This window comes from Equus przewalskii, chromosome 4, assembly GCF_037783145.1.
Source record: "Equus przewalskii isolate Varuska chromosome 4, EquPr2, whole genome shotgun sequence".
NCBI classification, from domain to species: Eukaryota; Metazoa; Chordata; class Mammalia; order Perissodactyla; family Equidae; genus Equus; species Equus przewalskii.
The window spans coordinates 35979281-35999261 of record NC_091834.1 but is presented as its reverse complement, the minus strand read 5'-3'; the positions used below and the strand labels follow the sequence as shown (position 1 = coordinate 35999261).

At 37.9% G+C, this 19981-nt stretch overlaps 1 protein-coding gene across 19 annotated transcripts in view; it reads left to right on the top strand.

Moving 5' to 3' along the window:
- Positions 1 to 1152: 1152 nt before the first annotated feature.
- LRRD1 (leucine rich repeats and death domain containing 1) overlaps positions 1153 to 19981 on the top strand; it is a 39691-nt gene continuing 20862 nt past the window's right edge. The window contains exons 1-5 of one of the 19 annotated variants that reach the window (XM_070617477.1): positions 1159 to 1329; positions 11141 to 11252; positions 13680 to 13772; positions 15524 to 16051; positions 17390 to 17544. In XM_070617477.1, the coding sequence (XP_070473578.1) occupies positions 15598 to 16051; positions 17390 to 17544 (609 nt within the window). In that variant the 5' untranslated portion in view covers positions 1159 to 1329; positions 11141 to 11252; positions 13680 to 13772; positions 15524 to 15597. Of the gene's footprint in view, positions 1330 to 11140; positions 11257 to 13679; positions 13773 to 15523; positions 17545 to 19981 lie in introns of all 19 variants that reach the window. The other 18 variants (XM_070617483.1, XM_070617478.1, XM_070617482.1 and 15 more) reach the window with 18 other exon arrangements.

Sequence of the window (19981 nt, the reverse complement as noted above, 5' to 3'; positions counted from 1 at the left end):
AACGGCATGGTACTGGTACAAAAACAAGCACAGATCAATGGAACAGAATTGAAAGCCCAGAAATCTAACCACACATATACGGACAGCTAATCTTTGACAAAGGAGCTGAGAACATACAATGGAGAAAGCAAAGTCTCTTCAGTAAGTGATGTTGGGAAAACTGGACAGCCACATGCAAAAGAATGAAAGTAGACCATTATCTTACACCATGCACAAAAATTACCTCAAAATGGATTAAAGACTTGAAGTTAAGACCTGAAACCATAAAACTCCTAGAAGAAAATAGAGGCAGTACACTCTTTGAAATCAGTCTTAGAAGGAGCTTTTCGAATACCATGTCTACTCAGACAAGGGAAACAAAAAAGAAAATATAAACAAATGGGACTTCATCAGACTAAAGAGCTTCTGCAGGGCAAAGGAAACCAGGAACAAAACAAAAAGACAACCCACCAACTGGGAGAAGATATTTGCAAATCATATATCCGACAGGGGTTAACCTCCAAAATATATAAAGAACTCACACAACTCAACAACAAAAAGCCAAACAACCCAATCAAGATTGGGCAGAGGATATGAACAGACATTTTTCCAAAGAAGATACGCAGATGGCCCATAGGCACATGAAAAGATGTTCAACATCACTAATCATCAGAGAAATGCAAATCAAAACTAACCTAAGATACCACCTTACTTTGCTTTGAACGGCTATAATCACCAAGACAAAAAATAGCAATTGTCAGAGAGGATGTGGAGAAAAGGGAACCCTCATACACTGCTGGTGGGAATGCAAACTGGTGCAGCCACTATGGAAAACAGTATGGAGATTTCTCAAAAAATTAAAAATATAAATGCCATATGACCCAGCTGGTAGAAGCAACTGAACGCGACTATCCGGGAAGTCGACTTGGGTTGATTAGCGTGGTGGGAACCCCCCACGACCAGGGCGCAGGCCAGTGGCGCTCCATCCGGGCTGCTCCTTAGAATCAGACGCCCCGGCGCCCCAGACCACTCAAATCATAACCCCGATTTCCCTGGGAGATGCCAATGCGCAAGCCAAGGACCCAGAGGCGCGTTCTCTACCCCGGACGGCGGGGACGTGAATGGAGGCCCCAGCATCCCCCAAGGGGTTCCTGTGTGACGGGCCGCCAGCTCACAAACGCGAGGGGGCGCTGCCGAGCCGAGGCGAACAGCCATTCTGGCGCCGAGCGCGGGTCGCGTGAGTGCCGGGCCCAGGCCCCCGCCGCCGCCGCCAGCGCCGCTGGATGTTCCGCTGCGCGCGACCCCTACCCCGCATGTGGCAGGAGTCGTAGGCACTGCGGGAGGCTCCAGGTGACTGGAAGAGCTGTGACTTACTTCCGCGACCCTCTAAGCCAAATCCAGGTTTTCTCCTCCCGTTTCCCCTCGACACCTGCAGCTCTGCATGTCTTCGGTCGTCTCCATGCCCCAGGGATGCCCACCTTTCCCAAGTGTGCATCCTGTCCCACTTTGCTTTAGCCTCTGTTCAGTGGCCTTTATTCCACACTCTAGAAAACAATTTGTTGATGCTGCACCGTATAAAAACCTCCTGTGGCTGCCTCAACGTCCACGTTTTTCAGATATGTAACGAATTACATTGGGTTGCTCAATTTTGCTAATATTTATGAAAACGAATTTGGGATCTATTTTTGCCTATCAAATTGGCGATGTTCGTTTTAAAATGAGACTCAGTGCTTGTGAGAATGAGAGAAGGAAGACTTTCTCCTATATATTTTTAAAATGTTATTTAGCTGTGTGTATCAGCCTTAAAAATGTTCACATGGGGGGCCAGGCGGGTGGCACAGCAGGTGAGTTCCCACATTCCGCTTCCGCTTGGGGTTCACTGGTTCAGATCCCAGGTGCCCACATGGCACCGCTCAGAAAACCATGCTGTGGCAGGCGTCCTACATATAAAGTAGAGGAAGATGGGCACGCGTGTTAGCTCAGGGCCAGTCTTTCTCAGCAAAAAGAGGAGGATTGGCAGCAGGTGTTAGCTCAGGGCTGATCTTCCTCAAAAAAAAAAAAATGTTCACATGGGAGTGTTAAATAATTGATGGCACATTTGTCAACGGAATATTTTGCAGGTATGAAAGAGAAACGTTTCAAATATTTTATTTCAAATCGCAACGTGTTAACCCCAATGTATATTCTGTGATGATGGAAATGTTCAATATCTGCACTGTTCTATAAGGTGTTTACCAGCCACGTGTGTTTGTTGAGCACTTGAAATGTGGCTAGTGTCACTGAAGAGCTAAACTGTAATTTAATTTAATTTATATTGGAATAACCACATGTGGCTAGTAGCTACTGTATTGGACAATGATGCTACATAGTAAGGTCTTAATTTTGTAAAAAATCATATTCACCACTGGTTATCTCTAAGTGGTTATAGAGAACATCATAGTTGCTTTTCCAGCATCTGTTCTTACTTTGGGTTGCTCTGTCTTCTGAGATATATATATGTCCTCTGTGAGTTGCAGAAGGCAAATGCTACCCCTGGCTGTAGGGGTGAGTCATGTGGCTTCTAAAACAACAGCATAACTCTGGCTCCTGGCCACAGTCATTGGCTCAGAATTGGGCATGTGACCTAAGTTGGGCCAATGGAACAGGAGAGCTCATCTCTGACTCAGTTTCTCCTCCAATACCAGTCCAAGTTGGGTGCAGCATTCATGGTCAATCTGTAGATATCCACATATGGAGACCACAGCAGCCTTTGTTTAATAAGTTCTGCATCTTTTAAAAACAGCCCTTTTGAACCTCATACATTGCTGGTGAGTATGCGAAGTGGTGCAGCCACTATGGAAAACAGTATGGAGATTCCTCAAAAAACTAAAAATAGAACTACCATTCTACCCAGCTATCCTACTACTGGGTATCTACCCAAACAACTCGAAATCAACAATCCAAAGTAACATATGCACCCCTATGTTCACTGCAGCACTGTTCACAATAGCCAAGGCATGGAAGCAATCCAAGCGCCCATCGACTGATGATTGGGTAAAGAAGATGTGATGTATATATATACAGTGGAATACTGCTCAGCCGTAAAAAAAAAAAAAAAAAAAAAAAAGGCAAAATCATCCCATTTGCAACACATGGATGGACCTGGAGGGAATTATGCTAAGTGAAATAAGTCAGACTGAGAAAGACAAACACCAGATCATTTCACGTGTATGTGGAATATAAAGAAACACATGGACAAACAGAACAGTTCAGTGGTTACAAGGGGAAAGGGGGTGGGGGGTGGGGGGTGGACACGGGGTGAAGGGGAGCACTTATGTGGTGACAGACAAGAAATAATGTACAACTGAAATCTCACAATGATGTAAACTATTATGAACTCAAAAAAACCAGCCCTTCTTTTTACACAATGTAAATGTACCTAATGCTACTAACTGTACACTTAAAAATGGTTAAAATGATACATTTTATGTATCCTTTACCATAATAAAAAAATAAAACAAAAGCAACTCTTTTGTAGAAAAACAACCAAACACCTGGGGACAAAACTACTATAAATTGTGGTGACCCATCGAGATCACAATCTTATGTATGTCATGCTTACTAAAGCGCAAGGGCAAAAGCCACCTGAACAAGCTGTCCCCACAAAAGCCAGCTGCACAACCTGGGCTACTACAAAATGCCAAACTCTAAACTCTAAGACCATAAACCGTGAACCCTTGCCACCCCAGAGTCTTCATTTCTCCAGCTGTATTTATTTTTCAGTGCTCAGCCAATGCACCAGATGTTGCAATTTGAGGAGTGGCCAAAGAATAACCCTTCTTTCCCCTTGTGAGTTCTTTATCATCAAATATAATCAGGCAGAAAGGGGTCAAAATGTCACATTTATTACTGACAGAGAAGTTTAGAGAAAGTGGCTTTCATCTGCAGCTAAGTGGACTTGTAATACTTCCCCCTTGAATTCGACATTATTACACTGTCGTCACAAAGATGGACAACCTTGGCCCCGTCAACAGGCATGCGGCCCTCTGATTCTAGGGAAGACAGTTGACTAGAACACAAATCTTGCAGGCAGAAGGACCTGAAGGAGGCAGCTCAGAAGGAGCTGAGCTCATTGGTTGTCCAAGTCCTCTGTCCTCTGTAGAGGAGACATTGCGGAGATGAGGCTCCAGGCCAAGGGCGTTAGACGAGTAGAGGTTCCTCCACACAGAAACATGAAGCCAGGAGAAGCATTACTTCCCCACGTGTTTCAGGAAGAAAAAGGAAACTTGGATAAACAAGTAACCATTAAATCAAATTAATATGAGATCAAAAAGCAAATTTTACAGAGCCTTCAGAGACTAGATTATCCCCGTAATGTATAAAACGCTTCAACAAATAGATAATTAGGATAAGTTACCCAGCTCATTTTATAAGGGTAGAATAACCTTGACAACAAAACTGGACAAGAACAGCACAGAAAAGGAAAATTATTAGAAAAAATTACTAATAACCTAGACACAAAAATTCTGAGTAAATGTTACATTTAATTCAGAAGTAAATTAAATATATATATATCATGAACAAATTTGATTTATCTAAGAAATGCCACATGTTCAATAAAGAAAATCTATTAATGTAATATACCACACTAGCAGATTAAGGAAATAAGACAAAGATAGCTGCTATCATGCCTCGTATATCAATTGTACTGAAGGCCTTACCAAATGCAATAAGACAATAAAAATTAACAGGAGTCAGAGAGTTGGCTAAGAAGAAACCAAAAGTGCCAATATTTATAATATTGTCCTTATAGAAAATCTAGGAGAATGTATAAAGTTATTAGAACTAGTAAGAGAGCTCAGTCAGATTGCTGAATACAAGATCAACGTACAAAAATTAGTAGCGTTCCTAAATACCAGTATTTTTAAAACGCAAAAAAGACATAGAAAATAGAAAACAGATGTTCCCAATAGCAACAGAGATGTACCAAGTTATTAAATAGAAAGACTCAATATCATAAATATATCACTGCTTTTCCAAATTAATTTACAAATTTAATTCTTATTAAAATACAAGCAAGATATTTTATGGAATTTGATATACTGATCCTAAGATTGATCTGACTATGTAAAGAACTGAGAATAACTGCCACAGTTTTGTTTGTTTGTTTGTTTTAAAGATTTTATTTTTCCTTCTTCTCCCAAAGCCCCCCGGTTCATAGTTGTGTATTTTTAGCTGTGGGTCCTTCTAGTTGTGGCATGTGGGACGCCGCCTCAGCGTGGCCTGACGAGCGGTGCCATGTCCCTGCCGAGGATTCGAACCAGTGAAACCCTGGGCCGCCACAGCAGAGCATGCAAACTTAACTATTTGGCCACGGGGCCGGCCCCACCGCCACAGATTTAAAGACAAAGGATAAGACTTTCTCTACTGGATATCAAGATTTATTATACAGTTATAATCATTAACATATGGTATTGATGAAACTTAGATAAATAGATAAAAGGAATACAGTTTAAAGTCCAGAAACATTTCCACACATAAATGATGTATGATTGAGGCAGCATTAAAAATCAATGAAGAAAGGATTTTACCATTCAATAAATTGTTGGAGAAAATTGACTAGAAATAGAAGAAAAAATTAAATGACTTACAGCAAATGCAAAATAATTCCCATATGGATTAAAGAACTAATTTTGAAAGGCAAAGCATAGGATTTTTTAGAATTTGTGCTAGATATCTTCCATTTGTCCCTTTATATCAGTTAGTCTTTGCAACATAACAAACAATTAAGCTCACAATTCTGTGGGTTAGCCATTTGAGGTTGGCTCAGCTAGACAGTTCTTTTTTTTTTAAGATTATGATAGTTTACAACCTTGTGAAATTTCAGTTGTACATTATTGTTAGTCATGTTGTAGGTACACCACTTCACCCATTGTGCCTCCCCCCACCCCGCTTTTCCCCTGGTAACCACTGATCAGTTCTCCTTGTCTATATGTTAACTTCCACCTATGAGTGGAGTCATACAGAGTTCGTCTTTCTCTGTCTGGCTTATTTCACTTAACATAATACCCTCAAGGTCCATCCATGTTGTTGTGAATGGGACAATTTTGTCCTTTTTTATGGCTGAGTAGTACTCCATTGTATATATATACCATATCTTCTTTATCCAATCATCAGTTGCTGGGCACTTAGGTTGGTTCCACGACTTGGCTATTGTAAATAAAGCTTTGATGAACATAGGGGTGCATGGGACTTTTGGAATTGTTGATTTCATGTTCTTAGGATAGATAGCCAGTAGTGGGATGGCTGGGTCATAAGGCATTTCTATTTTTAACTTTTTGAGAAATCTCCATACTGTTTTCCATAGTGGCTGCACCAGTTTGCATTCCCACCAACAGTGTATGAGGGTTCCTTCTTCTCCACAACCTCTCCAACATTTGTCACTCTTGGTTTTGGATATTTTTGTCATTCTAACAGGTGTAATGTGATATCTTAGTGTAGTTTTGATTTGCATTTCCCTGATGATTATGATGATGAGCATCTTTTCATGTGTCTATTGGCCATCCTTAAATCTTCTTTGGAGATATGTCTGTTCATGTCCCCTGCCCGTTTTTTGATCGGGTTGTTTGATTTTTTGTTGTTGAGCTGTGTGAATTCTTTATATATTATGGAGATTAACCCTTTGTCGGATAAATAACTTGTAAATATTTTTTCCCAATTAGTGGGCTGTTTTTTTGTTTCAATTCTCTTTTCCCTTGCCTTGAGGAAGCTCTTTAGTCTGATGAAGTCCCATTTGTTTATTCTTTCTATTGTTTCCCTCGTCTGAGGAGTTATGGTGTCCGAAAAGGTTCTTTTGAAACTGATGTCAAAGAGTGTACTGCCTATATTCTCTTCTAGAAGACTTATTGTTTCAGGCCTAATCTTTAGGTCTTTGATCCATTTTGAGTTTATTTTTGTGAATGGTGAAAAAGAATGGTCAATTTTCGTTCTTTTACATGTGGCTGTCCAGCTTTCCCAGCACCACTTGTTGAAGAGACTTTCTTTTCTCCATTGTAGGCCCTCAGCTCCTTTGTTGAAGATTAGCTGTCCATAGATGTGTGGTTTTATTTCTGGGCTTTCAATTCTGTTCCATTGATCTGTGCACCTGTTTTTGTACCAGTACCATGCTGTTTTGATTACTGTAGCTTTGTAAGTATGTTTTGAAGTCAGGATTGTGATGCCTCCAGCTTTGTTCTTCTTTCTCAGGATTGCTTTAGCAATTTGGGGTGTTTGGTTGCCCTATATGAATTTTAGGATTCTTTGTTCAATTTCTGTAAAGAATGTCATTGGGATTCTGATTGGGATAGTGGTGAATCTGTAGATTGCTTTAGGTAGTATGACCATTTTAACTATGTTTATTCTTCCAATCCATGTGCATGGAATGTCTTTCCATCTCTTTATGTCATCATCAATTTCTTTCAAGAAAGTCTTGTAGTTTTTGTTGTATAGATCTTTCACTTCCTTGGTTAAATTTATCCCAAGGTATTTTATTCTTTTTGTTGCGATTGTGAATGGGATTGAGTTCTTGAGTTCTTTTTCTGTTAGTTCATTGTTACCATATAGAAATGCTACTGATTTATGTATGTTGATTTTATACCCTGCAACTTTGCTGTTCCTGTTGATTCTTTCTAATAGTTTTTCTATGGATTCTTTGGGGTTTTCTATATATAAGATCATGTCATCTGCAAACAGCGAGAGTTTTACTTCTTCATTGCCTATTTGGATTCCTTTCATTTCTTTTTCCTGCCGAATTGCTCTGGCCAACACCTCCAGTACTATGTTGAATAAGAGTGGTGAAAGTGGGCACCCTTGTCTTGTTCCTGTTCTCAGAGGGATGGCTTTCAGTTTTTGTCCATTGAGTATGATGTTGGCTGTGGGTTTGTCATATATGGCCTTTATTATGTTGAGGTACTTTCCTTCTATACCCATTTTATTGAGGGTTTTTATCATAAATGGATGTTGGATCTTGTCAAATGCTTTCTCTGCATCTATTGAGATGATCATGTGGTTTTTGTTTCTCATTTTGTTAATGTAGTGTATCACGTTGATTGACTTGCAGATGTTGAACCATCCCTGTGTCCCTGGTATAAATCCCACTTGATCGTGGTGTATAATCTTTTTTGATATATTGCTGTATTTGGTTTGCCAGAATTTTGTTGAGGATTTTTGCATCTATGTTCATCAGTGATATTGGCATGTAATTTTCCTTGTTTGTGTTGTCCTTGTCAGGTTTGGGGATCAGGGTAATGTTGGCTTCATAGAATGTGTTAGGGAGTTCTTTTTTTAAAAAAAGATTTTTTTTGTTTGTCCTTTTTGTCCCAAAGTCCCCCAGTACATAGTTGTGTATTTTTTTTAGTCGTGGGTCCTTCTAGTTGTGGCTTATAGGACGCAGCTTCAGCATGGCCTGACAAGTGGTGCCATGTCTGTGCCTAGGATCCGAAGTAGCGAAACCCTGGGCCGCCGAAGTGGAGCGGCCGAACTTAACCGCTTGGCCACGGGGCGGCCCCTGGGCAATTCTTCCAATAGTCGTGGCTGGGCTCACCCATGCATCTGTGGTCAACTGCCAGTCAGCTAGGTCACTCTGCTTCTGAGTGTTGGCTGGCTGAAGGCTGGAGTAACTAGCCAAATGTCTGTCACCATCCATAGGCTAGCTCAGGCTTCTTCACATAGCATAGACGGTAGGAGCCTCAAAAACTGAGAAGACAGTTCTGTAAGCTCCAATGTCTAAGTGCCTTTCAAACCTCTGCTTGTGTCACGTTTGCTAGTGCCCCACTGGCCAAACGAAGTCACATGGTCAAGCTGGGATCAAGAGGTGCGGAAATAGACTACTTCTTGGAGCACATACAGAGATGGGAAAAATTTGTGGCCAGTTTTGTAATCTCCACCCTCTGATTCTGCTTTTTGCCCCAGGGGGCTGAACTGTATGGACTGCATCAAGTGTCTCTAATGCTTTCTGGCTTCCATGTGGGTTCAGGCAATGAGGAGCTGCAGCACAAGATGAGAGGAATGGAGGAGAGAGAGATTGGGAATTCATCCCCTTGGCTCTCTTGCTGCAGCACTGCAGTCTGCACTGACTGTTCCTCCATCCAAAGGTCCAGCTCCAGTGAGGTGGCCTTTGTCCACAGTACACTGTCTGGGTTCTCTCTCTCTCTCCTCTTCAGGTTTAGGAGTAACAATGAAGTTCACTATCACTAGCCGTAGGATACAACACTATCCTCTCTGGTTTCCTACACTCTACCCACACCTCTGTAAATAAGCTCCCTGTCCAACTCTCCTCAAATTACTCAATTGGACTGGATCATGACTTTCCTATGGGACCCTGACTGATACAGAAGTAAATACAGAAGAATTTCTTTAAAAAGGTACAGAAAGCAAAAACCATAAAATTAAAATAGGACAAAACATTGTAGAAAGAGAAAATTATAGACCCAAATACTTTGACTTAGCCATAGTTAAAATTATAGGTAAAGCCATGAGCCATACATTTTGAGAAGCCTCAAGTGGAGATCATTTGGACACAGATTCTTTTAATTACCTTTAACACTAAGTTAAAGCAAAAGCCAAAGTGCATTGATCAAACCTCAGTCCAGACTGGTGTGGTAAAGTTTCTGTTGAAGTTAGATCTACGTATGGATATAATATAATTTATTTAACGTCTCCTATTATAGACACTTATGTTATTTCCAACCTGTTACTATTACAAACAATGCCTTTTGTGTCCACTTAAGAATTCATTCTTTATCCTAATGCCATGAAAACATCCTCCTACATCATCTACTTGAAGCCTTACTGTTTTACTTTTCACATTTAAATCTATAGTCCACCTAAAATTGATTTTTTTTAAAGATTGGCACCTGAGCTAACAACTGTTGTCAATCTTCTTCTCTTTTTTTTTTTGCTTTTTCTCCCCAAATCCCCCCAGTACATCATTGTATATTTTAGTTGTGGGTCCTTTTGGTTGTGCTATGTGGGATGCTGCCTCAGCATGGCCTGATGAGCAGTGCCATGTCCGCGCCCAGGATCTGAACCGGTGAAACCCTGGGCCGCCGAAGCGGAGCGTGTGAACTTAACCACTTGGCCACGGGGCTGGCCCCTAAAATTGATTTTTGTGGATGGCAAGATAGGGGTCAAATATCTTTTTCTTTCTATCAAAAGCCATCCTTTCCCCAATGCTCTTAGTGCCATGTTTGTTACAAATGATGTTGCATATATGCAAGGGTTCCATCCTTTCAATTCCAACCTTTCTGTGATCTTTTGCTTTAGATTTATCTTTCATAAACGGCACTTAGGTTTTGTTTGTTTTTTCACAAATCTGACTTTTAATTGATTATTTAGTCCATTTGCATTTATTTTAATTAGCAATATATTTGGACTTGTTTCTACTTCTTTAAAATTTTTCTCTGTCCAATTTCTCCTTTTTCTTTCTTTTATTGCTCTTTAAAAATCTGACTGAATTTTATTGTTCTTCTTTTTCTTTTGGGTTTTTACCCTAATATTAAATTTTTCTCTCTATGATTCTGAGATTTGTTCCCTCTATTTTTCTTTTTTGAAGATTACACACTGCATTTTATTTTACTTTATTATTATTAATTTATTTTGGTGAGGAAGATTGGCCCTGAGCTAACATCTGTGCCAATCTTCCTCTACTTTTTGTATGTGGGATGCTGCCACAGCATGGCTTGATGAGTGGTGTGTGGGTCCATGCCCGGTATCCAAACCTGTGAACCCTGGGCTGCTGAAGTGGAGCATGCGAACTTAACCACTACACCACAAGGCTGGCCCCCTATTCCCTCTATTTTTATTCTTTTAATAAGAACTCTTAAACATTTATCAAATTTTATCAAGCATGCCTAAGACAGTCTCAAAGCTGAACAACTCATTTACCTCACATAAAAAAGACTTTAGGACATTTTAGTTCAGGGTTTGTTTTTATTTTATTCTGCAATAATTTTAGATTTACAGTAAAGTTGCAATAATTGTAAAGAGTTCCCTTCTATTTTCATCCTGCTTCCTCAAATATCAACATTTTTTGTAATCATAGTATAATTAAAACAAAAATATTTACATTGGTGTAGCACCACTAACTGAACTACAGGCTGTTTGGAATTTACATTTTTACACTAACATCTTTTCTCTGCTCCAGGGTCTGTCAACTGAAACGAGCAGCTTCATGAGGCAAAGATAAAATTTTAAAGAAAAGAGAGGCTTTATTAAAGCTTTGCAAACCAGGGAGGTACGCCTCAACTCGTAAGTTGGTAGGTGAGTGGCCCTCCGTCTAGGGTGGCTGGGTTTATAAAGGCAGGAAACAGCAGGGTGTGTGAGGCAGGGGCTGAGTCCAGTTCTGATTGGTCCCCCTTCCCAGTCACAGTTTATCTAGTGCCCAGGGCTTTCCAAATGTTCCAACCATAGGGAAAAACTGCCACATTGTTCTCTGGCTGTCTGGTGACAGTCAAGGTTAAAATGCAATTTTCTATTTCTGTCCATAGTTCAGCCTTGAGGTGGTCATGGTACCTGTCACCTCGACTCTCACCTTGTTTCTCTTTCTTTCTGTCATTCTAGTCCAGGATCGCATATTAAATTTTGCTGTCATGTCTTCTTTTTTTTTTTTTTTTTGAGGAAGATTAGCCCTGAGCTACCATGTGCCAATCGTCCTCTTTTTGCTGAGGAAGACTGGCCCTGAGCTAACATCTGTGCCCATCTTCCTCTACTTTATATGTGGGACGCCTACCACAGCATGGTGTGCCAAGCGGTGCCGTGTCCACACCCGGGATTCGAACTGGCAAACCCCGGGCCGGTGAGAAGCAGAACGTGGGAACTTAACCGCTGCACCACCAGGCCGGCCCCTGTCATGTCTTCTTAATCTCCTTCAATCTGTGATGGTTTCTGAGTCTTTCCTCATCTTTTATGCCCTCAACTCTTTTGAAGAGTACTGGTCAGTTATTTTGCAGAATGTTGCTCAGTTTGGATTTGTCTGATGTTTTTTCCTGATTAGACTGAGGTTATGCATTTTTGGCAAGAATACCGCAGAAGTGATGTGCCCTTCTCAGTCCCCCGTATCTGGGCTAAGTGATGTGCTGGTGATGTAGACTTTAATCACGTGGCAAAGCTGGAGTCCACTGGGCCTCTACTCTGCAGAGTTCCCATAAACCCCTGTCATTAATAAATATATTCGGGGAGATTCCTGACTCACATACTACGTACTAGTACTAGTACTGCATAATATTCCAGTTCTGTCTTTTTCAATGTCATACATGAGACACTCTTATTGTTTTATATAGATCTACGTTTCTTTGAATTTACATATGTCTACCATTTTACTTACTGTCTGTTCCCTCTTGAATTTCAGGCCATCCTCTGGTATCTTTTTCTGCTTCCTTAAAGTACATCTTTTAGAAGTTCCTTTAGAGCAAGTCTCTTGGTAGTAGAAGTTCTTAGTTTTGTTTACCTGTGTTTTTATTTTCCTTTTATTTTTGAATGATAATTTGGCTGGATATCCAATTCTAGGTTGATAGTGACCTTCTCTCAACGTTTTGAATAAGTTTTCCCACTAGCTTTCACTGTAGTTGCTAGGAAGTCCGTTCTTATCTTGTCATTCCTTTATAGGTGTTCCCTCCCTTCTCTCTGACTGCTTTCATGATATTTTCATTGTTTTTATTGTGCCGTAGTTTCAGGATGAAATTTCTTTGTATTTATTCTGCTTTGAATATGCTGTACATCATGATCTGTGGGTTCATATTTTTCATCAGTTCTGGAACATTCATAGTCATTATTTCTTTAAATATTGCCTTTGCTTCATTATCTCCACTTTCTCCTTCTGGAACTCTAATTAGATATATGATTCTCATTATATTTTTCATGTGTTCTTTATTTTTCCATCTCTTTATTAAATTTCGATATATCTTTCAGACATATTTTCCAGTTCCCTAATTGTCTACCTGTCCTAGCATCATTATTGAAAAGACCATCTTTTTTCCAATGTTCCAAAGTCCCATCTTTTTCACAAGTCAAGTATCCGTAAGTCATAATCAAATGTCTGTTTCTGGGTTTTCTATATATTCCACTGATCTATTTGTATATTTTTGTCCCAATACCATATCACCTTAACTACTGTAGCTTAATAATAAGTCTTGATATTTAACAAGCAAGTCCTCTCACCTGATTTTCCTTCTTTAAGAGTATCATGACTATTCTTGACCCTTTCTTTGTCCAAATACTTTTAAGAATCAGCTTGTCAAGTTCCATAAAAATAAAGTTAGGATTTTGATTAGAATTATATTGAATTTATAGACCGATCTGAAAAGAATACCACTTCATGCATTCAGGTCTTCTCCAATTTCTCTCATTACATTTTCTTCTTACACTAATTAGTATTTTTTCTGTAGAAGTCTTGCATATTTTTTGTTATATTTATTCATAGGTAGTTGATATTTCTTGATTGTAAATGATATCTCTTTGAACTTTCATTTTCTAACTCCTTTTTTTAAAATAAAAAAGGAAATTGACTTGTACGTTGACTTTGTATTTAGCAACATTACTTAATATTATTATTGATTCTAATAACTTATCTGTAGATGATCTTGGGTTTTTTACATACATAATTATATTATCTGTGACTAATGATAGTTTTATTTCTTCTTTTATAATCTTTATGCCTTTTTTCTTGCCTTATGCCACTGGCTAAGATCTCCAGTACAATGTTGAACAGAAGTGATGATAGAAGGCAAGATTTTCTTGCTTCTAATATCAAAGGAAAGCTTTCACTGTTTCACCACTAGGTATGATATTTATTGTAGATATTTTATGAACATCTTTTAGCAGATTAAGGAAATTTCCATCTATTCATAATTTGCTAAAAGTTTTTTTTTAAATCATGAAAAATCTTACAATTTATCAAGTGCTTCTGCATATACTGAAATGATGATATAGTTTTTTTCCCTTTAATCTCTTAATGTAGCAAATTACATTAATTTTCTTTTTTTAATTTTTCTTTTTTTTTTTAAAGATTGGCACCTGAGCTAACATCTGTTACCAATCTTCTTTGTGTTTTTCTTCTTCTTCTTTTCCCCAAAGCCCCCAGTCCATGGTTGTATATTTTAGTTGTAGGTCCTTCTGGTTGTGCTATGTGGAATGCCACCTCAGCATGACCTGATGAGCAGTGCCGTGTCTGCACCCAGGATCCAAACTGGCAAAATGCTGGGCTGTTGAAGCAGTGTGTGAATTTAATCACTTGGCCACAGGGCCAGCCCCTAATTTTCTAATGTTAAAATTCAACTTTGCATTTCTAGGACAAATGCAACTTAGTCACAAAATATTCTTCTTTTTTAATATTGCTGAGTTTTATAATATTTAGAACAGTTTTATAATGTTTAGAATTTTTGCTTTTTTTTTTTTTTTGATGAGGAAGATTGTCCCTGAGATAACATCTGTGCCAATCTTCCTCTATTTTGTATGTGGGACACCCTCACAGCATGACTTGATGAGTGGTGTGTAGGTCCATGCCTGGGATCTGAACCAGCAAACCCTGGGCCACTGAAACAGAGCACGTGAACTTAACTACTATGCCACTGGACCAGCGCCAGAATCTTTGCATTTTTGCCTTGAATAAAATTGGCTTGTAATTTTCTTTTTCATATTGTCCTCATTAGATGTTGACGTCAAAGTTAGTGCTAGGTCTCAAAAAACAAGTTAGAAAATGTTTCCTCTTTTTCTGTTCTCGTGGAGAGTTTGTGACATATTGAAATCATACCCATTTAATAGAAAGGATTTAATAGAGGCACTTGTGTAGGCAAGTATTGGAGAACCGAAAAGGTAAAGAAGGAACTGCATTAACAGAGATAGAAAATATAGGGAGTAGCCACCATCCCTAGGGATGAGAGGACAAAGGGAGGAGGTTGGATTATTAAAGGACTACAAACTTGGAGGAGGGACGTATGGAGCGGGGACCCAGACCTATGAGGAGGGGTGCTGTGCAACGGTGCAGGTACCCCAGGAGTCACAAGAAAGACTTAAGGTCAGGCTCTAGTCCTTGAAAAGGTTGTTTTACTTACAGGTTACTCTCACAGAAAGCATCCTCTTCTTTAAAATATTTTACTTCCACTTGTTAGAAAATTGTCATAATGTACTGAATTTATTGGGATAAGACACTTCAGTACCATGTGTAAATCTACAATGCCCACGATGCAAAAGGCACTCTCTGCATGTGGCATGGGAGGGCCGTTGGCTCTTCCCTGTCTGTCTTCCAAAAATTTGCTGAGTTCTTTCATTCCCTTATGTCTCATTTTCTTTGATCTTCTTTATTCCTTTCTAAAATTCTAATGTGGTTTCAAAAATATTTTGTGATAAGTACATGCAATCAATAAACTATCCTTAATCACAATCATTTATAAAATTAGTTTATTAGTTATAAATGTACTGTTTTTATGTTTATTAAATTATTCATTATAGAATAAAAATTGTATTAAAATTCATTTGTAATTTTTACATTTTTATTACATCTCTGCTTTTAATATCAATATTTGTTTTGTAGATTCAAAGGAAAAAATTGTGTGAAAATTAAAATCAAGTTACAATCTTGTATTGGTATAAAACATATCAGCAAAGATGTCTGAAAAGGAGGATACTTCAGAAGAGCTGGAGGATATCACTAGTCAGTTTAGCAAAGAATCTAGATCCTGGTCAGTGGAGGAGCCTGGATTTACTAAAGAAACATCAAATTCGTTAACGGAAGCTTCTGACGGGAAACCTTCCAACCAGATTTGTGAAACACCTCCTAGGAAGGAAGCGCTGAGTATACATGATGATACATCAACGTCCTCCTCTGGAAGTAAGTCTAAGAGAAATGAAGAACAAAGGAAAACTCATCAATTTTCTGAAACAATCCCTAGATATGACAGCTCACAGTCAAAAACTGAAATTTCACAAAGTCCATCATTATCAGTAACTGAGATGACTGCTGAATATCAGGCTTTCATTGACTCCCTATCTGATGAAACATTAGGAAAAATTAGTCCACAAGTCTTTGAAGAAAATCAAAAAGGACTTGGCTCAGAGTCAGGTAATTTTACAGTTAACCTCAAGGCCAAGGGTTTACAAGAATTTCCTAAGGACATTTTAAAAACCAAATATGTAAAATATCTATATTTAGACAAGAACCAAATCAAAAGTTTTAAAGGGGCAGACTCAAGTGATCTGCCAGGACTTGAAATTTTATCCTTGCAAGAAAATGGGTTATCATCACTTCCATCTGAAATCCAATTGCTTCATAATTTAAGGATATTGAATGTCAGTCACAACCAAATATCTCATATACCTAAAGAAATATTACAGCTTGGGAATATCAGGCAACTCTTTTTAAATAATAATTATATTGAGAATTTTCCTTCTGACTTGGAAAGTCTTGGAAACGTGGAAATTTTAAGTTTGGCTAAAAATAAGTTAAGACATATACCAGATTCTCTGTCTAGTTTGAAAAACTTGAGTGTTCTCAATCTGGGGTATAATCAGTTAACGATATTTCCTAAAGCTCTGTGCTTCCTCCCAAAGTTAATTTCACTAAACCTTACTGGAAACCTGATAAGTAGCTTGCCAAAAGAAATTAGGGAGCTTAAAAATTTAGAAAAACTTTTACTGGATCACAATAAACTAACCTTTTTGGCTGTGGAAATATTTCAATTGCTCAAAATGAAAGAACTTCAATTGACTGACAATAAATTGGAAGTTATTTCACACAAAATTGAGAATTTTAGGGAACTCAGGATTCTAATACTTGATAAAAATGTATTGAAAGAATTACCAGAGAAAATTTCCCACTGTGTCATGTTGGAATGCCTTAGTCTTAGCGATAATAACTTAACAGAACTTCCTAAGAACATCCACAAGCTTAAAAATTTAAGAAAACTCCATGTAAACAGAAATAATAGAGTGAGAATACCTGATGACATCTCACATCTTAATAATATGGTCAGTCTAGAATTTTCAGGAAATATACTCACAGATGTTCCCATTGAAATAAAAAACTGCAGGAAAATAACTAAAGTTGAATTGAGTTATAATAAAATGATGTATTTTCCGGTAGGTTTGTGTGCTTTAGATTCTCTTCATTATTTAAGTTTTAATGGAAATTATATTTCAGAAATACCTGTGGATATATCTTTCAGTAAACAACTGCTTCATTTAGAGTTTAATGAAAACAAACTCCTCATATTTTCTGAACACTTGTGTTCTCTTATTAATCTTAAATACCTGGATCTTGGTAAAAACCATATAAGGAAAATTCCACCATCTATTTCCAATATGGTGTCACTCCGTGTTCTTATTTTATGCTGTAATAAGTTTGAAACTTTCCCTGTAGAAGCATGTACTTTAGAAAATTTGCAAGTACTTGATCTTTCAGAAAACCAAATACAGAAAATACCTTCAGAGATCTGTAACTTAAAAGGAATCCAGAAATTAAACATCTCAAGCAATCAGTTTATATATTTTCCTATTGAACTATGCCAACTTAAATCCCTGGAGGAGCTGAATATAAGTCAGACTAATGGGAGAAAGGTAAGAGGCTGATATTTTGGGCTTTGGGGGGAAAATGGGACTGGAGGGGATCAAAATCTAAGCTGCATTGTATATGTGTGGGTGTTTTAAATTTAGCTGAAATATTTTATTTTTTAGAGCATTGTCTTTTTTTTAATTGCAAATATTGCTTACAAATACACTTCTAAATACAAAAGATTTATAGGAAACTATTTCATTAAAATGAAATGCCAAGTAATTAAAGCTGACAATTTTATAGTTTTATTTTTATTTCAATTTAATTGTAAAAGGAGTTTTAAATTAGGGATGTATATAAACACATTATTGAAAATTTGGAAAATTGAGAAAAAAAGTTTAAAAAAATCATTCCACAAGAATACTATTGTAATATAACTACTGATATTATGTTGATACAACTTACTTTTAGTCTCTTTTTTCAATGTGTATATTTTATAAGTAATTATAAAAAGACTGTACAATTTTATTTCTTCTATTTTCATTTAATGTATCATAAGCATTTCCCCACGATAATCTTCCCAATAACTGTTGTAATCAATGCATGATTTATGTAACTAATCCTGTGATGTTAAGCATTTAAGAATGTTGTAATTTTTCATCATCATAAATAATGCTGTGACGAACTTCTTCATAAATACAGCCTTTTTCATATTTTACTAATTCCTTTGGGAATTTTCCCTAAAGAATTGCTGTATCAATGGCAGTAAACATTCTTCTAGGTTAGCCTTTCATTTTACCCAAATTCTAAGGGTGAATTTTATGAAAATGCTTTTAAAAAATCAAAACATTTCTATTAATAAAAAGTACACAGCTATTATCTGGCTATCTATAATTTGACCATTACAGTCAAATTAAAGTCCTTTGATAGAGGCTGGACTATTACCTAGAGCAAGATTTCCCAAAATCTGTTTCTAAAAACACTAGTTCCATGCGCTGCTCCTCAATAAGTAAATAAATGAATAAAGGGGAGGGGGGTTTGATCCTGTGATCAAACAGCTTTGAGAAGCACTAATGTTATTATATTAAAAGCTCTGAAGAGTCCTGCACTAAAGAAACTCATTTGTCTCTATTTAACCCAAATTTCCCAAACTTATTTGACCTTTTTTAACCTAACACCTGCCATACAATACATTTCCAGAAAGGCTACTCCAGGGAATACTTGCTTAAGTAGATGCAATGAATAATGATGCTTGTTTTTTAAAAGTTATTCTTGTACTAAAAGAATATAGTACAAGTAAAGTACGATACACTTTTTAGTTCTGCCTTATAATCAACTAATTTCTTGGCTGATTTATAATCCTCCCACTTTCTCATCCTGTATCTAACTGTGGAAGTCTACAAAATTGTGTCCTTAATTTTCTCTTTTCTATTAATTCCTTCCTAGACCTCACCACACCATGCACATGACCCTCAAATCTATACAACTGGAGCTGATTTCTCACCAGTGCTCTAGTCCCATAGTTCCCAATTTCCCTGGAAATTCCCTGTTCTTCTGTTCTGTTGTTTCAAACTCAACATAACTTCAAAATCAAATTCATCTTTCTTTCTAGTGTAACTCCCTTCAAAACTTCTCCATTTCTTTTCATCATGCCACTTTCTTCAGAACTGCCAATTTAGAAATCATGGAATCGTCTTTGATTGTTCCTTTCCCATCACTACTTATATTGACTCTTATGCCAAAATTATCTCATTTTTCCTCTGACAAAGTTCTTGGCTCATCTCCCTGATTTTCCAGTGTCACTGTCTCCATCCCGGTCCATGATCATTGCTCACTTCATGCCTAGCCTACTCAAGGAGCCTCCTGACTACTCTCTTGGAGTCAGTCTCCTCTCTCTTATGAGAACTTGTCGAAACTGTCAGACTCCATCCCAGAGGACTGTTCTAAACAATACAGATTGCATATTTATTGCCTCCTCACAGTGGGGGGTCGCCGAAGGCACCAGTGCACATCATTACCACCTTACATCATTTTCCATATGGAAAAAATGCTTTACAAGAACTCCTGTCAAAAAGAATATCCTATATGATTTGATAACCCCTTTGAGGTGGAGGTGAGATGCCCAAAGGATTAATTTATAGAACAGCAGATGGCCAGTAGACAGTCATCTGAAGATGATGAGTCAGGTTAATCACAGGGCTTTTATTTTGCTACGTGAAGGATGCTCAACGGGAATCTCCCACCATAGTAACTTTATCATCACACAGTTTCTCAGGCACTTCTTCTAATAAATTTGAGCAAGTAGTTAAAGAATATTTATTTGAAAGAATGTCAAATTACGGACCTGCCCACCTGTCTTGATCTGACTCCTACTTCACAGGCCCAGCTCTGAAGCCTTGCCATAGGCCTGATTACATGATCCTTCTTCAAACACATCTCTCTTTGCTTCCTATCCCCTCTCTTTACTGGTCAGCTTCTCACTGGCCTCTTTTCTGCGTATTT